Here is a 23,592-nt window from a genome sequence, read left to right on the forward strand (position 1 = left end):
TGCACTGTGTCCGTCAGCCCGTCGGGACCACAGGCTGTCACACAGTGCCCTTCGAGAGGCAGTCAGCTGCTGGAAGCACTGCGCCTCCAAAATACGGATTTAGTTTTAGTCTGTTCACTTGGAAAACCCTAATATTTAAATCTTTCCTTTCTAATGGAAAATTTGAGTCCTAAAGTCATCTATTCTCTCCAAAGGGGTAATGCCATTTTTAATAAATCACCCTTACTTGGGCTTTGGGTACTGTGTACAAATATTTTTATACTCCCCCCGCTGCTCGCCCCAAGAAATGGACAGAGGGAAAGAAAAAAAAAACAGAAAAATTTCACTTGAGATTCTAGCTAGAAACCATCTAACAACAGAAACCATCTACCTACATGGAAAAAAATTAAATTTCCGCACCACACCACATAAAAACTAGACTGACCGTTCCCACATTCTGAGGGTGTGCAGAACAACCTGATTTAAAGCAAAGGCTGTGTGGCGCATCGGCTGGGATGGCCTGGGAAAGGACTGCAGAGAGACCTTAGTGGACACCACTTGTTTTGCCTTCTGGGAAGAGAAACCCTCTTTTTCATTCATAAATCATCCCTTTTTCATTCTTATTCCACTACTTAAGAAGAGGCTGACTCTTTTAGAGACCCAGGCTATGATTCAGTGGCCACTTGGATCACTCGGAGTCTCTGACTCCAGTGACGGGTTCCGTCAGGCACAGCACAGGACCCAGAGCAGGCCAAACACCAATCCCTGGAAGGCTGGTGGAGCACCTGGGAGGTGAGGGCCAGCCTTTCTGGGACTACCATAGGGGCAGTGAAGACAGACAAGGCTGAGCCTCTGATGGCTACCTCAGCCACATGGGGACCTGCCTGTAACACAGGTAAACAGGCAAAAATCAGCAAGAAACATTTCTGAGAACATCTGAATTGCAGAATCCTGCTAGGCCTAAAAATCTAAAAGGTGACTTCTGAAAAATCCCAGTTAACTGACCCAATGTATTATTTTGGTTTAAACTCATTTGACTAGGCTTCTGACACTTCAAAGTTCTTGACAATACAACAAAAATTATACAGTTAAGTTAAATCAAGTTTTTGTATGTATTTGTTACCATGTCATATAAAAAATCCTGGACGTTTAAAAATAATATTTAAGTGGTTTTATTTAAAATACAGGCCCCTTGCCCTGGCTGGCGTAGCTCAGTGGATTGAGCACGGGCTGCGAACCACAGTGTCGCAGGTTCGATTCCCAGTCAGGGTACATGCCTGGGTTGCAGGCCGTGACCCCCAGCAACCACACACTGATGTCTCTGTCTCTGTCTCTCTCCCCTTCCCTTCCCTCTCTAAAAATAAATAAATAAAATCTTTAAAAAAAAAAGAGCTTTCTTTAAAAAAAAATACAGGCTCCTTGAGTTTTGCTCACTGAGAGGTTCTGGGCAGTACAGGGTGAGCACTCAAGAGGCAGGTGAAGTCACCTATAAAGCAGTCAAACTCAAGACATGAGAGGTAGCACAGTCTGACTCCTTGAGAAAGTCTGTGATGAAACCAGAATACCAAGCTGGTTTCAAATATGAGTGCTACTCAAAAGTCACAAAGGCAGAAGCTCCAAACTGCAGGCACTGGTTTGTGACCGAACCACTCCGCAAGTGGACAACTCAAAGCAGCACACTCAGATAAGCAGGGACTGATCTTAACGAAGGCAATACCAGTGAAAAAAAGCTGTTGGATAGGCCTTGATGAATGTCACTATAAAAAGTAAAGCGAATCAGCACTTTGTAAGAGGCTTCCCACATAGGAGAAAATGATCAGTTTTCTTGGCTATTACAACCCTACATTAGATGGTGATTGCTGGGGGTATGGGGGTATGGGGGACTAAGTGGTAGTGGAAAAAAATATAATAAAGATTATACATTTAAAAAATAAAACTAAAAAGCCTTGGCTGGTGTGGCTCAGGGGATTGAGCACCGGACTGTGAACCAAAGCATCACCAGTTCAATTCCCAGTCAGGGCACATGCCTGGGTTGCGGGCCAGGTTCCTGGTGGGGGGCACTCGAGAGACAACCACACACTGATGTTCCTCTCCCTCTCTTTCTCCCTCCCTTCACTCTCTGATAACTAAATAAAATCTAAAAATAAATAAAAAATGTTTTAAAAAACCCTACAGTAGAAAATATGTCAAGTAATTCATAAAAACTAACAGCTCCCTAGTATCGGGGAGCCTTCACCCTCCAGGCTCGCATCAGGCATTACGTGCACTGGCTCACTTCGCCCGCTCAGCATCACAGAGGCAGGTCCCGTATGACTGGCCCCTTCTCACAGGTAAAGCGAGGAGGGTCAGGAAAGCAATGGGCCCACAGAGAGCCACCTAGGCAAGTGACAGTGGTGGGGTCTGACCAGGCGGCCAGGCTCTCAGCCCCACACTTAGCTGTTCCCTATTTTTAGCGTCATTTTTATAAGGCCTGGTTATTCTGAAACACTGACAATGTAACTTTTTTTCCCCTGAAGCAAAGGAAAAACTAATTTTCAAAATGATCTCAGAGGCTCATTAGAATCCTACGGTGGTACGAACTACTAATAAGCCATTAACAGAACATGTCAGAATTTGCGTCCTGCCTAATGAATTTCCAAAGTTAAAGGAGAAATAAATTTCTCCTTTAAAAAAGGGGAAAGGGAATTGAAACTGGGAGAAACCTTTATAAGAAAATAAACAACCTGAAATTGTGAGGCTGTTTGCTTGCCTGGTTTGTTTTATTCCGAACCTAGGAGGGAAGACCTGGTATAATCATTAGCATGGTCTAAGGTTCTGTCCGCGAGGAGTGCAAGTCCCTGTCACTATCTACAAATAAGCATGTGCCCTAACACTCATAACTACATGGTTTCTTAAATGAGGCAAGACTGGAATAATCAGTCCAGCTTAGCAAAGTCTACTGAATTCAATCCAAATACTCTACCAGAACTTGTTCGATTATGTTTCTGCCACTGATGCTCAGATTAGCGGGAGTGGAAGAACACAAAAGCAGGGAGCAAAGAACGTAAGCCAAAGACCGGGTCACTGAGCTTGGTGCTTGGTATAGCTCACAGATTGGAGGTGCTCTAAGGTCCACAACTACTTATGATTTTCTCCGTTCTGCATTATTGTTAACATACTGCATTTACCACATTATAACTAAGCCTACTGATTTTGAAAACATAATTTCAAATGCCTACAGCAGATTAATAACGTACACCTCACAATGTGAGCACACCCATAAGCTAACAGAGATGGCTTTTCCTCCAGAGGAAAGGGGACAAAGAGCAACTTAAGTTACTGGTCTGAGTAACGGATTCTAACTTCAAGGGCGCTGGAGTCGCACTCTGGGCACTGTGCCATTCTGCCTACTGCGCTTCCATGCACTGGAGGTAGTTATAACTCACTCTCGCCCCTGTCAGAGGTGAAGAATCATGAGAATTGTCTCAAACACTCACCATTTCGAACAGAAGACGAACAAGCTTCTCGGACTCTCCTCTGTACTTAGAAGTCAGAGTCGATGAAGAGACATTGAAGAATGTTGTCTTGCATTCTGTAGCTACTGCTTTAGCAAGGAGAGTCTTTCCCGTGCCAGGCGGGCCAACCATCAACACTCCCTGTTAGGAACACAGCAGCGTAAGTGAGGGACTTATCAGCCATTGTTCTAATTCATAAGAATTCCATTACTAAGGGTCAATTTTCAACCACCTTACACATAATATTAACACAAAGAGACAAGTACACAGAAGCATACTTTATCACAAACTTAGCCATTATAAAAGTATAATAACATCACTAAAAATTTAAAACTCAGATGAGAAAAAAATACAGTCAATATTATGATACTGATATTGCAATACCATATCCTAATATAAGTATCATTAGTATCTGGATATATTCCCAGTTACATTTATTTGAGTCTTTTTGCTCAAATAAATTAGTTTTTTTTACACAGTTATACTCAAAGAATGTCTAAAACTTTATATCTTATCACTTAATATTTAAAGACTTTTAAAATTAAAAAGTGCAGGTAGCCATTAGCACATTTTCCAAATCCAAGAAAGAGTTTTTTGACAGTCTTTTTTCAGATCAGCCCATGACCTTAAAAAGTCCTCATTAGGTGCAGGTATGTCTCATTTCTTAAGAAAAAGAACCAGATACCAGTTGGCAAAATGACATAAAATGCAATGTTTTGCATTAGGCAACTTGCTCACATTTGCAAATACAAGCTCATTCTAGATCTGCTATGTGTCCAACTTTCCAAGATCATAGTGTACTTATTCTGGGAACCTTTAAATAGCTTTTGGTCTAAACAAAATTCTGATTTAACACAACATACACTTTTTAGTTTCAATTTTCTTCATCTACTCTACTACTTTCTCCCCTCTAATTCAGATAAATATTGGCTTTCTACAGCAATGTACCTGCCATTCACTTTGACAATGCTGTGATAGCAATAAACTTACTTTCCACGGTCTCCTAATGCCCTTAAAGAATTCTGGCATCCACATCGGTAACACCACCGCTTCCTTAAGCAACTTTTTAGCTTCTATCAAATCAGCAATATCATCCCTGAAATAGAAGATACTGTATCAGCCACCTTTAGATTATATTTTTAACTCTACATAGTCATTCTTGAGAGGCACTGGGAACCCACGATTTGATGTTGCTGAGGGCTGAGGTCCCCCCCGCCCCCGGGCCCTGGTGAACTGAGACACTGTGATGAGGCCGTGCCAACCAGCACACAGACAGCACACTCCGTACTTCCAGTGTGTGTCAGTCACGATCCTCAGCTTGGGTGAATGGGCACACACACCTACAGGCCCACTCAAGCATTATTATGCCACCTCATTTTAAATTCCCATTTGTATTAATGATGCTCATACCATAAACTCCATGATTTAAAAATGACGAGCCCATTAAAAAAACAACCATATATACAGAATAAAAAGGGTATAAAGCAGAGACAGGTTGCAATACTGCTGCTTTGTCCCCAGCCCTGGTAAGAAGTAGATGCCAAGGTTAAAGAGTACCCCAGAGATTGCTATGAAGCCTTCTCCAACCACAAGATTACCATTACCCTTACCAGCATCACTACTACTGTACACATGATATTTTAAATGAAAATATACACTGTATAAATATCACATAGCAAAAATATCTTTAAAATATCCCTAAAACCGTACCTAAAAATAATGTAAGATTTTAACAAAATACTTAACTTCATGGCAAAAGAAACTTTTATAACTCATTGTGATAAATTACAGTTCTCTGATTAGATATAATACTAATGAAGTCAAGAATCATTGCTCGAAATAACAGGAAATAAAAGCATCATGTACTGGATAAATACATAGGTAACAAGCAACACATGTGCACAGGAATCACTGCCACTACACCATTAAGGGATGTCCCACAAAGATACATTTTCTATGATTTCATTCCCACTGTGTATCCATTTTTTATAAAAGTTATTTTATTAAATTAAGAAGTCTTAAATAGCCCTGGCTGGTGTGGCTCAGTGGGTTGGGCATTGTCCTGCAGATCGAAAGGTCGCTGGTTCAATTCCCAGTCAGGGCACGTGCCTGGGTTATGGGCCAGGTCCCCAGCTGGGGGGTGTGTAAGAGTCAACTGATCGATGTACCTCTCTCACACTGATGTTTCTCTCCCTCTCCTTCTCTCTCTTTTCCTCTCTCTCTCAAAATAAATAAATTAAAATCTTTTTTTAAAGAAAAGTCTGACAAAAAGTTGGTAGAGCCTGAACAGAAGCGGCATTTTTCACTGTATGTCATGCTCTCATCGCATGTGCTCTGGTTCTGCCCGCAAGGACTGGTTTCAGTGCATGCCCACATTGGCTCCGTTCTCTGCTCCAAAAAAGCACCCATAGCACCTACGTATTATCACTTACCATCGCACGTTCGGATTCTGAGAAATTATATCTCTTTCCAAAGCTTCTACTAAGTCCTTATCATATCCAGTACTATCAAATTTACTTGTCTCTGGCTCTGTAACTGCCGCAGGCGATTTGTTCTACATCAAGAGAAAAAAAAAACAAGAGCTTTTGATTGACTCAAAACTTAGATTTTGTTTCTGTGAATCAGAAACAAAGATTGGACTCAAGTCATAGTTTTTAAAAAGCTAACACAATAGAACAAGTAATAATGACAGAATCGACTATAAGTCATCCTTTTACATACACATCAGAGTTTCATACTCAATTTTTACTTTTACATAAAAAGTATCGCAAAGGTGTTAAAAATAGAAATAAATATGCATATGAGCTGATGAGAATCAAAAAATTAATACTGAGATTAACCGTGGTCCTTAGTGAATATCAGATAAATGTGACACTTATCTCAAAGCTTTAGAGAAGATGAGATTAAAGACAGATGGATTACTTAAACTAATCAGTCCACACCCACACTCCTAAAACATTCCTCTTCACTGTTCCCACCCTCGCTCCAGAAGAGGGCCTCACCTCAGTCCTCAGGTGAGAGCCTCTCCTACCCTCTCTGATGACAGTCATTAGACGGTCTACAGACAGTCTACATACCAAACTACATACGAAACTACAAACTACACACTAAAATATTCCAGGGCACAATGGCAAACTCGCAGGGAACTGAAGCATAGTTTAAACTTTTGAGGAAAACACAGCAACCCCACTGAATACTGGATGAACTACTGGCTCAAAGTAGTTCAGTTCCTACAATACGTGAAGACTGCTATATTCCTTTCAGCAATGCCATATTTTGGGAAGTTAGGTTTTTGGTAGTTGCTGTGATAAAAGATATAGCGGGAAAAATCAATGCAGAAGAGAAATAAGAGTAGAATGTCCACTCTGACTCTAAGGTCTGGGAAACTCTGTAGTGCCTGATAGGTGTTGTTAGAACATGAACAAAGTCCTTTAACCGAACCTCTTCATAAATAGATAGGTGTTCTTTTTGTCCTAGAGGTGCTGTGAAAAAATTACTGAGATACACATGAATTTTATGAGCCAAGAAAATTGATGAAGCTCTGCATTGGTAAAAATAATCATTTACTTGATCTTGTACCAGGATTGTTACCCCATCTCCAAAACATTTTTTTTGTCCATAACTTATGATTTGTCAGTGGTGCTGTCTAAAGTCAGTATTAATGTCTAGACTTAACCAGTATTTATGATATTCAAAGTCTTACACTAGATGACCAAATAAGTATCTGTCTCACAATTTACAGACTATTCAGTATCCAGTATACATAAAAGGCACAAGGAAGGTATTGTTTAACATTAAAAATAAGAGGTTATCTTTTCTTCCAAGTATTTATGAAGTTATTATTCATTCACAGATATTTACCAAGGATCTATGCTGTGCCAGCAGCTGTGAGGGTAGAGAGAAGACACTGTTTCTGGCTACTGGGAATGTGCACGGTAAGCCCAGGAAGACACAAACAGAAGGAACTTTCTAGTTCTTGCTTTCTTTGCTCCCACAGAATCCAGTGTTGAGGGAATGTGTGCAGACAAAGCAAAACACATTTAAGCTGGGCAGAGAGGAGAAACAACTCTATAATAGGCCAGGAAACAGAAGTTACTGAATTTCAAAGGCTGACATTTTTAATAGGAGTTCACTGAGTAAGCTGAATTAGTACAATTGCCTTTCAAGGACACATGGATGGAATAACTTGCTCTAAGTGAAAATACTGATAGCTACTAGGAGGTGAAAGAAAGCAGCAGAGAGGTCAAGAAGAATGTAGACTCCTTTTAGATGCACAAAATGAAGTTGAAGGTGGACTGATTAACCAGGAGGTAAGTTCCTAGGTTTAAAACCAGTTATTTTAAAATCTGGCACCATTATAAACACAAAATCCAATGAATAGAGTTACTTAATCAGGAGAAGGCCTGGAAGCTCTGTGCCCCTTCCCATGTACCTTGCCCTACGCATCTCTTCCATCTGGCTGTTCCTGAGCTATGTCCTTGCAATAAATCAGGAATCTAGTCAGTAAACTGTTTTCCTGAGTTCTGTGACCTGTTCTAGTGAATTATCAGGCCCAAGGAGAGAGTCATGATAATCTCCACTTTCCACTCCACATGATAATCTCAGAAGCACAGGTGAAAACTAGACTCCCAACTGGCATCTGCCATGGGGGCAGTCTCATGGGACTGAGCCCTTAACCTGTGGAATTGGATGCTAACTCCATGTAGGTAAGTGCCAAAATTGAGTTAAATCGTGGGACACCCAGCTGTTGCCACGGAAACCGCCTGGCATGGGAAAAACCCTTGCACACTTGGAATGCTAGTGAGTAGACAGCAAAGAGAGTTCTCCTTTACAGCGAGTGACTGTGTGACGGGTACAGAGTTCCAGTGCGGGGAGATGAACTGTGTCCGTGGGTGGATGGTGGTGACAGTCCCACAGCAGCGTGCCTGTGCTCAACCGCACGGAACTGCACCCTTGCGTGATTCAAGTGGTAAGTTGTAGGTCTCATATATTTTAACTGTAATTTGAAAAAATAACTTTTAAACAGTTAGTTGTATTTTTATACACTGGCAATAAGTATGTGGACAGTAAAATTAAAAATACAGTACCACTTACAACCACTTAAAAAATAAAATAGGATAAAATCTAACAAAAAGTATGTGAGACCTGTATTCTGAAAACTACGCAATGCAGATGAACGAATTCAAAGACCTAAATAAATGGAGATTAAAAAAAAATGTCCATGGATTAGAAGACTTGACATAATAGAGATGCTGATCTTCCATAAACTAGAATAAACGTTTAATGAAATTCCTATCAAGATTCTTTATAGATGTAGAAAAACCGATTCTAAAATTTGTAAGGAAAAAAGAAAGGAACGAGAATAGCTAAAACAATTTTGAAAAGGCAAAATAAAATGGGATGAATCATTCTACACCTCCCCCCCTTTTTAGCTTTAGCAGAGCCCCTCTCGCTGAGCCCTGACCAGCCCGAAACAGCACCGTTATCCCAGGGCCGAGTTCGCTGGGTGCAGAGCTGTTCCGCTCCCCTCAGACCCTGTACCTGGCGGATCCTGCGAATCACGCACCAAGCGACACAACCAGCAGGACTGCGTTGGCATCTGAATGCAGAGACAGTAAAACCAGAGTTGTTCTCAGTGGCAGCCCAAACCAGCAAACAACATCTAAGAACACTTTTTCAATTTTTATAAACACCTATATAGGCAGCTCCTCTGGGACTGTTTCCAAGTAAGACCCTTGAGAAAAGTAATTTCCACCCTGGCCAGTGTGTCTCAGTTGGTTGGAGCATCACCCCACAAACCAAAAGGTCATGGGTTTGAGTCCCGATGAGGGCACATGCCTGGGTTGCAGGTTCAGTCCCAGACGTACAAGAAGGAACAGACAGATGTTCGTCTCTCACACTGATGTTTCTCTCCCTCTCTCCCCCTCCCTTCCCCTCTCTCTAAGATGGAGGATAAATAAGTTAATTAAATTAAAATTTAAAATATTTCCCCATCCACTCCCTGTTATGTAACATTCCTGTATTGCCAGTGTTTTAGACATGAGTGTTATGTGGCTTTAAATACAGTTAAACTCACATTATTTTTCTTTTGAAGAGTTCAAAGGACTGTAGAATAGTGGTCCTCAAACTTTTTTGATGAAATACTGTCATTAATAAAACTTGAGCCTGGCCCTGGCTGGCGTAGCTCAGTGAATTGAGTGCAGGCTGCGAACCAGGCACCGCAGGTTCGATTCCCAGTCAGCGTACATGCCTGGGTTGCAAGCTGTGACCCCCAGCAACCGCACATTGATGTTTCTCTCTCTCCCTCTCTCCCTCTCCCTCTCTCCCCTCTCTAAAAATAAATAAATAAAATCTTTTAAAATAATAAAAAAAACTTGAGCCTGTACTCCCAATATACAGATAATAATTTGTAAATTATGCACATGTACATTACAACACATAGACAAAATACTAATAGTAGACACTGTAAAACTAACTTATAAACAGAAACTCTGGTATGGTCTTCTGGAAAGCAGCCCACTTCGAGTATTGTGGCTTTGTTTATCAACCAGAATTGTTGATTGATGGCTCATTCAAAAACTTTCCTAAGCAGGAAAGGTCTCTTCTTTGGACAAGTTGTTATTTCTTTTGATGATAGAATTTAAACAGAAAACAGCATAGATTTTTGAGACTTATTCACTACTTTACCCCCAAGGCCACAGCATCTTGGCATATACAAATAAATATTCAACATGCACTGTCACTAACATAGTTTAAGGCATAAATCATTTTTCACATCATCTAATATAACAAACACTTTTCTAAGTGGTATTTCTGTCTCTAGTTGCAGCTCTCTTTAATCTATTTAGTGATTCTCACTACGAGCTGTATAACAATACCATCTGGGAAACTTGGTAGAATATCTCATTCTTAAGGATCCTGATTTAATTGGTTTGGACTGGAGACCGGGGTTGAGAGAGGCAGAAGTAACATAGAGGGGATAAACAGTGATGGAAGGCGACTTGACTTGGGCTGGTAAACACACAATATGATATACAGATGATGTATTATAGAGTTGTACACCTGAAACCTATACAATTTAATCAACCAATGTCACCCCAACAAAGTCAACAAAAAAATAAAAAGAAAAATATATGTATTTTAAAATGCTGATCCCCAGATTCCTGTCTACCCAGTTTTTAAAAAGAGTTCATTTATTTATTTCCAGAGAAAGGGGAAGGAGAAAGAGAGGGCGAGAAACACTGATGTGAGAGACAAACATCAATCAGCCACTGCCCGCATGTGCCCCCACCGAGGACCAAATCTGCAACCCAGGAATGTGTCCTGACCAGGAGTCAAACCAGCGACCCCTCGCTTTGCAGGATGACACCCCACCAACTGAGCCACACTGGCCAGGGCTAGTCTATCCAATTTTAAGACTTATTATGTAACAACGGTAATAGAAAACCAGATACATATATCAATGAAACATAATAGAGAACACAGAAATAGACCTATACAAATATATCCAACTATTTTAGACAAAGGGACAAGAGCAATTCAATGGAGGAAAAAATAGCCTTTTCAACAAATGGTGCAGAAGCAACTAGACATGTATATGTAAAAAATGAACCCTGAGTGCTGATCTGCGAGTCTAAAGGTCGCTGGTTTGATTCCCAATCAGGGCACATGCCTGGGTTGTGGGCCAGGTCCCCGGTTGCGGGTGTGCAAGAGGCAACCACATAATGAGGTCTCTATCCCTCTCTTTCTCCCTCCCTTCCCATCTCTCTAAAAATAAATAAATATTTTAAAAAATGAACCTTGACCTAAGCCTTACATCATAAACAAATATTAGCTCAAAATTGATCATGGATTTTAATGTAAAATGTAAACTTTTAGGAAAAAATAGAAAATTTGGAGGATGTAGGAATAGACAAAGAGTTAAGAACTGAACATCAAAAAAAAAATAGCACAGTTGGTGCTTAAGCATGGGTCACCTGAATCCAATGCTCATACACCATGTAATCACTATACTATATTTGTGGGATTGTATTTTCCTGCCTTAATATACAGTCTAATATGGATAGGTATTAATTTCTCTTGGACAACTGATTTCTTAATTATACTACTTCAGGATCTATACACCATTTCTCAGGGTATAAGAGCATAGATATATTGGGTTGGCCAAAAAGTTCATTTGGTTTTCTTCCATAAGATGGCTCTAGTAGTTGTCTTTTAGTTGTCTTTTACTTCATTAGAAACAATTTTGTTGGACTGTATTGTGACCGCTGTCATATCAGCATGCATTTAAAAAACACTTATCAAAATTGGTGAATTTTTATATAGTAATTTTAATACTGAAATGGAGGAAAATATGCAACATTTTCAGCATATTATGCTTTATTTCATAAAAGGTAAAAACACAACTGAAATGCCAAAAAAGATTTGTGCAGTGTATGGAGGAGGTGCTGTGACTGATGGAAGACGTCAAAAGTAGTTTGCGAAGTTTTGCGCTAGAGATTTCTCACTGGACAATGAATGCTCCATGGTTGGGTAGGCCAGCTGAAGTTAATAGCAATCAAACCAATACATTAACTAAGGAACAACTATAAAGGACACATGGACAAAACCAAAGGGAGGTGGGATCAGCAGAGGTGGGGATATATTGGGGGGAAGATGCAGACAACTGTACTTGAGCAACAATTAAAAAAAAAGACATGAACTGAGAACAATCAACATTATATCATGTGGGAAATAACCAACATACTCAAAATACCCAAATCAATAAAGTTATTGGTGAAAATGAGAAATGCGTCTTTCATTTTATGGAAAAAATAACCAGACTTTTTGGCCAGCCCAACAAAATGAAAATGGAGCCGAGTCCTACAGACCACAGATGGTTCTAAGGCTTACAATCCAACCCCTAGAGGAAAGGCCAAGGAAACTTGGGTATTGATAATACTCTGTAAGGCCGGATTTATCAGCCACCTTCCTCACATCCTTCCTTGTTTCAGGAACTAAAACGGGACCGCTGCTGCACAAAGTGCAGGGATGTAGGACTGCAGAACTATCCGGCAAAAGGGACATAAGGAAACTGCCCAGATGTACAGGAGCATCTGACCTCCAGAAATGGGGAGCGGGGGGAATGAGGCAGAGGGCACAAAATCAGAGCTAAATGAACATCTGTATCTTTATCAACAAGGGAGGCTGTGTTTAAAGGTATGGCTTTGCTGGGTACTGGATGAGGTTCTCATGCAGAATTACAAAGTCAGATTGTAAATCTACAAGAAAGAATGAAGTGGAAGCTGATGTGAGGTTTTGACAGGAGTGGAAAGGCAGCACTGGGAGCTTTGTATTTTGCTACACACAAGTTCTCCCTTTGCCCAGGCGGTGTGGAAGGGTCCTTCGGGCCCGCCCGGCCAAACGAGTCACCCTGTACTTTACTGTATCACAGGCACTGGACACATGCCTTGGGCAGGGACGGTGGAAGTAGAGAGAACACAAACTAATCTCTGAGATTCCCATGTGCTTCTTACTACAAGACAGTACAAGCCCTCAAAAAATATTAATTGGCACTTAAACCTTGGTTTCTAAATCCCAACCCTCACCAACAGGAACTGTGGAGGACATAAAAGATGAGCCTGGAGCATCCTACTGTGCCAGAAAATAAGGAAGTGCTCAGGGAACAATGAATACGTGCCAAAAAGACACAGGACCCAGCTTCAAGGATCTCCCACTCCTCAAATCTTGGACAATTTAAGCATTGAATAATGACAGTAACAGATTATAATTCACTAAATAAAATAAGAATTCATGAGTCCATATGATATAATTAAATAAAGGGTAAGAAGAACAAAGCTCTTCCTCTCGGTGAAGTACCAATTAATGCAGAAGAAATAATGGCATTAGAAAATTGTGATTTTGCAATCATCACAGGAATAACTGATTCAGGCGAGAATCACTGGATGCTAGAACAAGTAGATGAAATTTTAGTAAGAAATAGAATATCTGCACAATCTCAAAGTATTTCTCCACCAATGATTATAAAGAGAACAAGGGGAAGTTTAAAATGGAGAGATCTGGCAGATGCCACCCAACCAAGTGATCCCATTCATCACGAGCAACAGGACAAATAAACATCCTGGGCCTCTTTATCTGATACACTGAGAAGATGAACACTTCACTCCTTGGGTATTCCTGTCAAAAAATGCATAACCTTGAGCTGATCACAAGGAAACCTCAGACAAACCCAAACTGAGAGACATTCTACAAAATAACTGGCCAGTACTCTTTAAAAATGCCAGGCCAAAAAAGACAAAGGCTGAGAAAACGTTCACATTAAAGCAGATTAAAGAAACATGAGAACTAAATGCAGTGTATGATTCTATATTGGATCCTGGCCCGAGGCAGAAAAAGCTATGAATGACATTAGATAACTGCCTAAATTTTATTAAGTTCTGTGGATTAGGTAACAGTACTGTGGCAATGTAAAATTTACAGCTTTTGATAACTGCATTGAGTTTAAGTAAAAGAATGTCTTAATGCTCAGGAAATGCTCTCTAAAGTATTTAAGGTGAAAAGGCCATAATATCCACAACTTACTCTCGGGGCTTCAGGAAATAAACAAGGTATAGAGGGAGTAAATGATAAACCAAAAGGAGTATAATATTAATAATTAGTAAAAATGAGTAAAGAATATATGGAAGTCCTCCTGGCTGGCGTAGCTCAGTGGATTGAGCGCGGGCTGGGAACCAAAGTGTCCCAGGTTCGATTCCCAGCCAGGGTACATTCCTGGGTTGCAGGCCATAACTCCCAGCAACCGCACATTGATGTTTCTCTCTCTCTCTCTCTCTCTCTCTCTCTCTCTCTCTCTCTCTCTCTCTCTCTCTCTCTCTCTCTCTCTCTCTCTCTCTCTCTCTCTCTCCCCCTCTCCCTCTCTCTCTCTCTCCCCCTCTCTCTCTCCCGCTCTCCCTCCGTCCCTCTCTCCCTCCCCTCTCTAAAATATAAATAAAATCTTTAAAAAAATTTAAAAAAAACTGTTGAATGTCACATATTTAAAAAAATCTAAAAAAAAAGAATATATGGAAGTCCTTTATGTCATTCCTGCAACTTATTTGCAAGTCTAAAATTATATCAAAATATAAAGTTACAAAAACCAACCAAAAGTATTGGGTGAATAGTGAGGGGGAAAAAATCCTAGCTTACGTGAGTATGACTAAGGTTTTATTATCGTCTGGCAGTTTTAATGATTAAAAATGATTAAAATCTACAGTCTTCATTTTTAAAGTTAATAAGTAACATTTTCACTTTTGAAGGTCAGTAACATTTACCTTTTCCTCTCTTCCTTTATTCTGTTCTTTCTTTTCCCGACATCGAACAGCCTTCCCCCTGTCATTGTGAAGATTGTGTGCCGACGGGCGGTGAACTCTGACAGTTGTACTGGGACGGTTACTGTGTGGTTTAGGGTCACTGTTTTGAGAAGACTGGCGTTTCCTAGGACCTGGTGAGGGTCTAATCAAACACAACATCATTAAAATCATAACCAACCCCGGAGTTGGTCCAAATACAGACGAACACAAGTAGTGTCTAGGAGACTATGAACTAAAGAAGCCAAGGCAGTGACACAAGAGAGAACTGAATAAACTTAAGGTCACTGAAACCTAAGATCTAACACTTACTTTGCCATAGCTGTGTGTGATGACTTAATGAGAGGAATGAAATGCAGTATGGTTATATGGTAGAGATAATGAAAGGCAACTGATTGTCACTTTTCCTTTGAAAGGAAATTAGCAGTGGTACGCCAAGAAGGAATTGCGAATTAGTCTAATTCTTGGGAACTGAAAACAGAGCAATTATCAGAGAAGAGAGTATTAAGCAGAATATAGTGCAGATGTGTAAGTCACACTTATCCACTAGTACATATGCAATCTGGTACCATTTTATTTAGAATGTATCAGTTCTCATGTTTTAATTCACAAAATTGAACCATTTTCCCACCATAAAACTGATATAAGCACTAGCTATGGACATGGTGCTGTACATTTACATATATCACCTCATTTTCATTTTTATTTTTGTGGCAGGACTCAGACCTCTCGAATATTTTTTAGGTTCTCACTGTGCTCCTAGACTTGGTTGGGGCCATGAAAATAAGCAGTAACAAAGGAAGAGGAGTCCTATCCCCAAACACGTCAGGCACAGTTAAGAAAGAAGAGAGGCAAGTATATTAGAAGGTGTAAAACACGTGGTGCTTTGGCGATGGCCTCATGAGGACAAAATACACTGGGCCTGGAAACACAAGAGTTGACAACTACGAAAATAAACAATGCATAGAAGAATAGCAGATGCACTAGGATGACTGTACTATTTCCTCTCTATTTTTATGCATCTTCCTACTTTTCTTTAATGACCTCATATCTGTACTTGTTTGTTTTTCATGAATTTTAAAATACAACAAAATATTATATAAAAGTGCTTATGAGTGGGGAAGGGGAAATTGAGCACATATTAGAAAGTCAGTAACAAAATATTAGTACTTTTATCTGGAGCTGAAGAAAGAAAAATGACTAAGAAACAATCAATACCCACTAGCTGGTCTTAAGCTGGAGAGGGAACACTTTGGTAAGGTAACTCCTTGAAGTGTGATGCCCAGACCACCTGTGTCAGAATCACCTGCCGATTCCCAGGCTCCACCTCTTACCTATTGTATCAGACTCTCTGAGAGTGAAACCCCAGAAGCCACGTTTTTAATGAGCGTCCCCAAGAGATCTCTATGTATGCTAGAGTCTGAGAATGACTGGTCTGACAGACAATGCCAACTTTGTAGTCAAATATATCTGGGTTCAAATCCAAGCTCCACCAGTTATTGGTTTTGTGATAATGGAGAAAACTTAGATAACCTCACCATACCTCACCTATCTTATCTGAAATACAGGGAAAATATAACTTATTTGGAAGGCTTATTTCCAAAGTAAGTGTAAGAAATAAACAACACGCACAGTCTGACAGTGCTAAGAACACGCTGAGTACTCACAATCATAGAATGTCAAACTGAAAAACTCTTGAGAGCAAGGTCTTAACAGAAGGTTCTCAGACTGGTAAGGGGACAAAAAACCCTGCAAGTCATAAATGCTCTCTGTAAAATGCTATGACACATTCATATACTTAAACCCATAATACAAAGTAGGAAATCTATTATGTGAGTGAACTAGATAAGTGACATCTACCAGCAACCTGTCATTTAAAATATATGCAGTGAAACTAAGCACGGTAGACTCTTGACAGCATTTCAGTAAACATCACTTTCACTAACTGTTTATTTTCTGGCACCATGTAATAGGAAGATGGGAAAAAAAATACAAGAAAAACCTAAAATTGAGAACATTTTATCTTTTCTTGATTTTTGTGAATTAAAAAGCCCATTTTTCAACTTAGCAGCAGTATAGCTTTACATATTCTGGAACAGCTTGTTTGAGAACCAGTTTTCATCTTACTCCCTCACTTTACATTAGAAAAATCAGGACTAAAAAGGTTACATGATTTTCCCAAAATAATGGTATCCCTGCTACTTAAACTCACCTCATGAAAGCATATTTTGGCTTATTTCGACTGAAATTTAATTTGTTGACATGGTCCATAGTCACATAATACACAATTTAAGAGCTCTAAAAGCCATTCAGGAGCAAACCCTCCCCATTCCCATCCCCCAGCCACCCAGCTCCTCTCCTAGATGGAACCAGCGCGATCAGTTCCCGGGCCGGCCTGTTTCTCAGAAGCTCCCCACTCACCTGCGTTCGACAGGTACAGGCAAGGACCAGACTTCTCCCTCCGAGGCTGGAAGCTCATGCTGTGCAGCTTTCAATGGAGTGCTGTCTAATTTAAAGCTCTCTAGTGTTTTCATGATATCTTTAACATGTTTTGCTTCCACATTTATTTCCTGCCAAACCTGATTTCAAAGGGGAATATAACCCTTTAAGTTTTTATAACTAATAAACAACTACCAAGATTAAACTGTGGCCATTTTTTAGATGTTAGAAACCTCCATTTTGACATCAGATATCTAGTAGATCACACCAAGGTACTTTGTTGAAATTTTAATAATGGTTCATTATTTCTTTGTTTTCAATTATACAATTAATTCTGATAAAATGGATTAAATATTCTGGCTAATTAAACCATGTTACTGACTCATGATTCTTATTCAAATTGCATAACCAATTGAAAAGCTAGCTGCAACTTTAAAGTTTAATAAAAATAATACTTTTGCAACTTGCACTTTGATTTTTTTTTTAATGCTATTTTCCTATTTGACTTTTTAAGTGCCCATCAGAACCCACTACTTTCATAACTCACTAGTGGGTTGCAATTTGAAAATATGGCTTCAGACGACAAATGGCTTGATTCACATACAACCAAGATACTTTTAAAAAGCAATCTTGACTCAACTTAAAAACTACACACACACACACACACACACACATGAAATACTGAAATGCAGTTGGTAATGTTTCGTCTTAAAACTAAATGACTTAAGACCCTGGCTAGGTAGCTCAGTTCGTTCGAGAGCTGTCCTGATAAGCCAAGGTTCAACACTTGGCCAGGGCACGTACAACGATCAACCACGGAGTCCACAAATACGTGGAACAACAAACAGGTGTTTCTCTTTCTCTCTCCTTTCCTTGTTCTCTATAATCAACAAATAAAATTTTAAATGATTTAATTAAGTATCTTTACCAAAAAGCTTAGACTTTTTAAGCAAAAGTTGCTAGCCTAAGAACAAAAGGTCTTAAAAGTCTGTCAATGACAAATAAGACTCCTTATGAAATGAAATTTTTTCCCCTTTCAGTAATATCAAAGATATGCAGAGGCAAATTTAAGCAAAAAGGTTAAATTTAAAGAGGTAGGATATTTTCTCTCAAAGAAATTAAGGACAAATACAGGATATTATAAAAAATACAGGTCAGTAGAATCTGAGGGATAATATTCTACCTAGAAAACCAGCTCAATCCCTGGCTGGCATAGCTCAGTGGATGGAGTGCGGGCTGGGAACCAAAGTGTCCCAGGTTCGATTCCCAGCCAGGGTACATGCCTGGGTTGCAGGCCATAACCCCCAGCATCCGCACATTGATGTCTCCCTCTCTCTCTCTCCCCTCTCTAAAAATAAATAAAAATTAAAAAAAAAATAAGCTTGTTTATATCTTTAAAAAAAAAAGAAAAAAAGAAAACCAGCTCAAAAACACTTAATTTCGGTAACATTTCTTTCCTCTGTGTCATAGGTGAACCTTGTTATAAATGCCACCTTAAATTGGACCTGTAAATTCTACTACAGTTTCTACCTGTAATTTCTATTGGTCCTCAGTGACTAAAGTTCCTCAGATGGGATTCAAATATGGTCTGCTTTATAATGTTCTATAGAAAATATGGTTCCCATGAAATTCAGATGTTATCTGTGTAGTTTCAAAAATGGCTTAATAAAGTCAACTCTAATTCTACCAAATAAAAATGTGATCTAGAAAAAAATGGAGAACAATTATTTTTAAAAAGTCTATTAGATTCCAACAATTAGAATAACTAAACAGAATTTATAGTACTGATGATGGTGAATAGACTATTACTAATATAATAAATCAAGTTTCAAGTAACATTATACACAAATCCATTTAAAAAGTGGTAACACTCTCAATATGTAACTGAAAAAAACAGTGATAATCTATGCAATGTTCTGAGTACTTAAACCACTTAAAAAGTAAATAGGTCATGCTTCTCACCTGTTGCCATTTCTGCTGGAGGTATGCATCTTTGACTGAGTATAGATACTTGTTCATTTGGTCAAGGACTCCCTGATAATAGACCATTGCGGAGTCATAGTTTCCCAGCAACGCATATTCACGAGCCAATTTTACATTCTCATTAATCATAAGAAGACTCATGCTAAATTGTAAGCTAAAGAAAAAAAGAAAAAGAAACATTTCATATGACATGTCTCTTAAAAATAAATACTACAGAGTTTTTAAAAATTCTACTGTCTAGGGCCCCTTTCATACATAAGCCCACAAGCACACACACATTGCATTTTCCATTTCTATAGAGTTGCTCATGCTATTTCCATTCCTCCAAACACATTTCTTAGTTCCCAAAGCCAAACCCTACCGACGTGTCAAAGCCCAGCTCAGGTGGTAGTTGTCCCACTATGTCTACCTCTGAACTTCTCAGTTCAAAATAAATTCGAAAGTCCCCTGGCACTTCTTTACTGGGACCTTCCATCTCAAGGCACTTAGTTACTGATATATGTCTTATCTTTACTAAATTATCTGAGAGTAGGGTTTGCATCTAAAAGTGTGAGACTGGCCTGGCTGGTGTGAGTCAGCGGGTGGAGCAACAGCCTGCTAGCCAGCTGATTCCCAGTCAGGGCACGTGCCTGGGCTGTGGGCTAGATCTGCAGTTGTGAACATGCAAGAGACAACCGACTGATACTTCTCTCCTTCTTTCTCCCTCCCTTCTCCTCTCTCTGAAAGTAAATAAAATCTTTTTTAAAAATTTTAGAAGTGTGAAATTATACGCTCAGTGTATGGCACATAAGTCTTATCGAATACCTGCAGAACAATGTAGAATGTTAGATACAGCTTTGGAAGGCCATGTGAATAGCAGGAAGCATGTGCATTTTGAAGTTAGAAAAATCTTGGTTTGAAGTATAATTCATATGCCACTTTGGTCAAGTCCGTTAATTTTCTAAGATTTGGTTTTTAAATATGTAGAAATGAAATAGTAACTACTTTTAAGAGTTGCAATATAAGGAATAAATGATTATTTCAAGCACCTAACACACTATTAGGCAAAGAATAGGTCTTCAATAAGTACTAAATTCATCTTCCCAGATACTTTGTATAAAAGAGAACCAAGCAGTCTTTATACTTAGTAAAATGTGGATATAAATCATCAGAAGTAGGCATTTGATAAATGTCAGCTTTGTTGATGTTGATGATTAGTATTTATTAACTGTACACAACACTGTATAGTTCAAAGTCAGGAAGATCTGAGTGCTTTTGAGAGGACAATGATTTAAATAAGGGCCGCGTTGAAGCCCTGGCTGGCGTAGCTCAGTGGATTGAGCGCGGGCTGGGAACCAAAGTGTCCCAGGTTCGATTCCCAGCCAGGGTACATTCCTGGGTTGCAGGCCATAACTCCCAGCAACCGCACATTGATGTCTCTGTCTCTCTCTCTCTCTCTCTCCCTCCCTCCCTTCCCTCCCTAAAAATAAATAAATAAAATATTAAAAAAAATAAAAATAAAAATAAGGGCTGTGGCTTCGGAAATAAAAAGAAATTTGAAACATGGTGAAAAGAACTGCTGAGAATTCGTTTGAATTTGTGTGATGTTAAAAATGAATGAAGTTTCAAGCAAGGGAACTAAAAAATGAAAGAACCTCAAAGGAACACAGAAAAGCTGAGCCGACAGATGAAGAAAATCATTACTTTTTTACTCCTTTTGTGTGTCTGTGGGATATCTAAATAGATGTGTCTCAGGGCTGAACAGAGGTCATTTCTAAATGGGGACCTCTCTACCTAGCTTATCTGATCTTGCCAGAGGCATTTCCTAAAATTGTGCTTCCTGATACCTTCCTCCCCCACACCACCTGTGGTTAAGGGAAAGTGATGCAACAGAACTTAAGTCTAACCAAGACTGCAATGGCTCTTACATGTTGCATATTTAAATTCTTTACTCTGGGATGAGGTTTTCTGCAAAAAAACATGCCAAGCAAATTTCCTGGATTTAATTTAATGTGGAAGGTTTAGCTGACGGACAGGTCAAAGAGGACGATGGCAGACCAACCAGGAATATCAATCAGATTCACTACGTGTTAGGTATAGGACCAAAGAGATGTTCTGTCAAATAGACAGGAGAAGATAATCATACCCATACAGCCCAGAACCAGTGAAGTATAGGAAGCAAGATGAATAGGAAATGTTGGTGGGTGGAAGGGCTAAAAATCAGAAATGCTATGCTAGAGCAGAAGGAGGTGGTTGCTATGCTCTCCTTAGGACAGAGATTAAAGTGAGATGGATCATGTCTCTAGGGTCAATTAATATTTGACAAAGGGGACAGGAACATACAACGGAGTAAAAACAGCCTCTTCAGTAAATGGTGTTGGGAGAACCGGACTGGTACATGCAAAAAAATGAAACTTGACCATCAACTTGTACCATACACCAGAATAAACTCAAAATGGATAAAAGACTTGAATATAAGTCAAGATACCATAAAAGTCCTAGAGGAAAACATAGGCAGTAAAATTTCAGATATCCCATGTAGCAATATATTTTTTACAATATTCTATCTCCTAGGGCAAGGGAAATAAAGGAAAACATAAACATATGGGACTACATCAAATCAAAAAGCTTCTTCATGGGCAAAGAAACCATCATCAAAATGAAAAGGGAACTGACCATATGGGAATATATATTTGCCAATGACATATGGGACAAGGGCTTAATCTCCAAAACATATAAATAACATACATGACTCAACACCAGCTAGACAAACAATCCAACCAAGAAATGGGCAGAGGACCTGAAGACACCTCTCCAAGGAGGTCATACAGGTGATCCATAGACATATGAAAAAATGCTCGACATCACTGGTCATCAGAGAGATGCAAATTAAAACCACAATGAGATATCAACTTACACTTGTCAGAATGGCTGTCATTAATAAATCAAGAAACAACAAGTGCTGGTGAGGATGTGCAGAAAAGGGAACCCTACTGCGCTGCTGGTGGGAATGCAGACTGGAGCAGCCACTGTGGAAAACAGTATGAAATTTCCTCAAAAAATTAAAAAGGGAACTGCCTTATCATCCAGCAATTCCACTGCTGGGAACATACCCTAAGAATCCCGAAACACCAAATCAAAAAAACTTATGTGCCCCGATGTTTATGGCAGTGCTATTTATAATAGCCAAGTGCTGGAAACAGCCTACGCGCCCATCAGTAGATGACCAGATTAAAAAACTGTGGTACATTTACACAATGGAATTCTATGCAGCAGAAAGAAAGAAAGAAGGAGCTCCTCTGCAACAGCATGGATGGAACTAGAGACTATTACGCTAGGTGAAATAAGCCAGTTGGTGAAAGACAAGTACCATGTGATACCACTTATAAGGGGAATCCAATGAACAAAATAAACTAATGGACAAAACAGAACCAGAGACGCAGAAACAGGGCTTCAGAGCCCGGAAGCAGATCTTCCCTCAGCTGAGCCTTGAGATGACTGCGGCCCTTATTCCCTGATCACAGCCTGTGAAAGACCCTATCTCACAAGTACCCAGCCAAGCCAGGCCCAGAGCCCAACCAAAGAAACCAAGTAATAAATATTTGTTGTTTTAAATCACTAAGTTCTGGTGTAATTTTCTATAAAGCAATACAGCTATAAAATGAGGTATATAAGTAACTCACGACTGGGCATCTCAAATCAAAAGAAAACCAAAAAAATCCCACAACTTAAATGATAACTCTCTGGAGTCACTTTGATAATATTCTATCTTAATAAAAGCTCCATGACTAAGGATTATGGCGTTCTGTTACTTACTGATAAATCTGTAGCACCCAGAACCATGCCTGGCACACAGCAGATATTCAATCTTTCTTCTTTTCTTTTAGATTTTAATCACTTATTTTTAGGGAGAGGGGAAGGGAGGGGAAAAAAGAGGGAAACATCAATGTGTGGTTGCCTCTTGAGCGCCCCCTACTTGGGACCTGGCCTGAAACCCAGTCAAGTGCCCTGACTGGGAATTGAACCAGCAACCCTTTGGGTTCCCAAGCTGGCACTGAATCCACTGAGCCACACCTGCCAGGGCAGATACTCAATCTTTAAATGAATGAACACTGCCAAGTTTTTGTCTTAACCACTAAGAGTTCTTACCTTTGTTCAGCTCCTTACCCAGCTCCTAACCCTCAGTACTCAGGTTCCTTGATCCTCAAATCATCCCTACCAGAGCTGTGTGACTGCCTCAACCCTGAAAGTACACATGCCCTACGGTGACACTAGTCCGGGCAGCGGAGTCAGAAGAGGATAGCTGGGGCCAGCTGCATGGTACACAACAGTTCCACATGAGCCTGGACATCAGGCATCTTGTGTCTTTTCTC

At 39.7% G+C, this 23,592-nt stretch overlaps 1 protein-coding gene across 3 annotated transcripts in view; it reads right to left on the reverse strand.

The window, feature by feature from the left end:
* KATNA1 (katanin catalytic subunit A1) overlaps nt 1–23,592 on the reverse strand; it is a 32,299-nt gene that overhangs the window by 4,546 nt on the left and 4,161 nt on the right. For 2 of the 3 annotated variants that reach the window (XM_028510380.2, XM_036024882.1), the window contains 6 exons: nt 19,220–19,394; nt 17,240–17,397; nt 14,783–14,963; nt 5,906–6,027; nt 4,464–4,569; nt 3,456–3,614 (listed from right to left, as the gene is read on the reverse strand). In XM_028510380.2, coding sequence (XP_028366181.1) covers nt 3,456–3,614; nt 4,464–4,569; nt 5,906–6,027; nt 14,783–14,963; nt 17,240–17,397; nt 19,220–19,381 — 888 coding nt within the window. In that variant the 5' untranslated portion in view covers nt 19,382–19,394. Of the gene's footprint in view, nt 1–3,455; nt 3,615–4,463; nt 4,570–5,905; nt 6,028–14,782; nt 14,964–17,239; nt 17,398–19,219; nt 19,395–23,035; nt 23,055–23,592 lie in introns of those variants that run through there. The other variant, XM_036024883.1, reaches the window with a different exon arrangement.

The sequence above is a fragment of the Phyllostomus discolor genome, chromosome 4 (assembly GCF_004126475.2).
Source record: "Phyllostomus discolor isolate MPI-MPIP mPhyDis1 chromosome 4, mPhyDis1.pri.v3, whole genome shotgun sequence".
Taxonomy (NCBI): Eukaryota; Metazoa; Chordata; class Mammalia; order Chiroptera; family Phyllostomidae; genus Phyllostomus; species Phyllostomus discolor.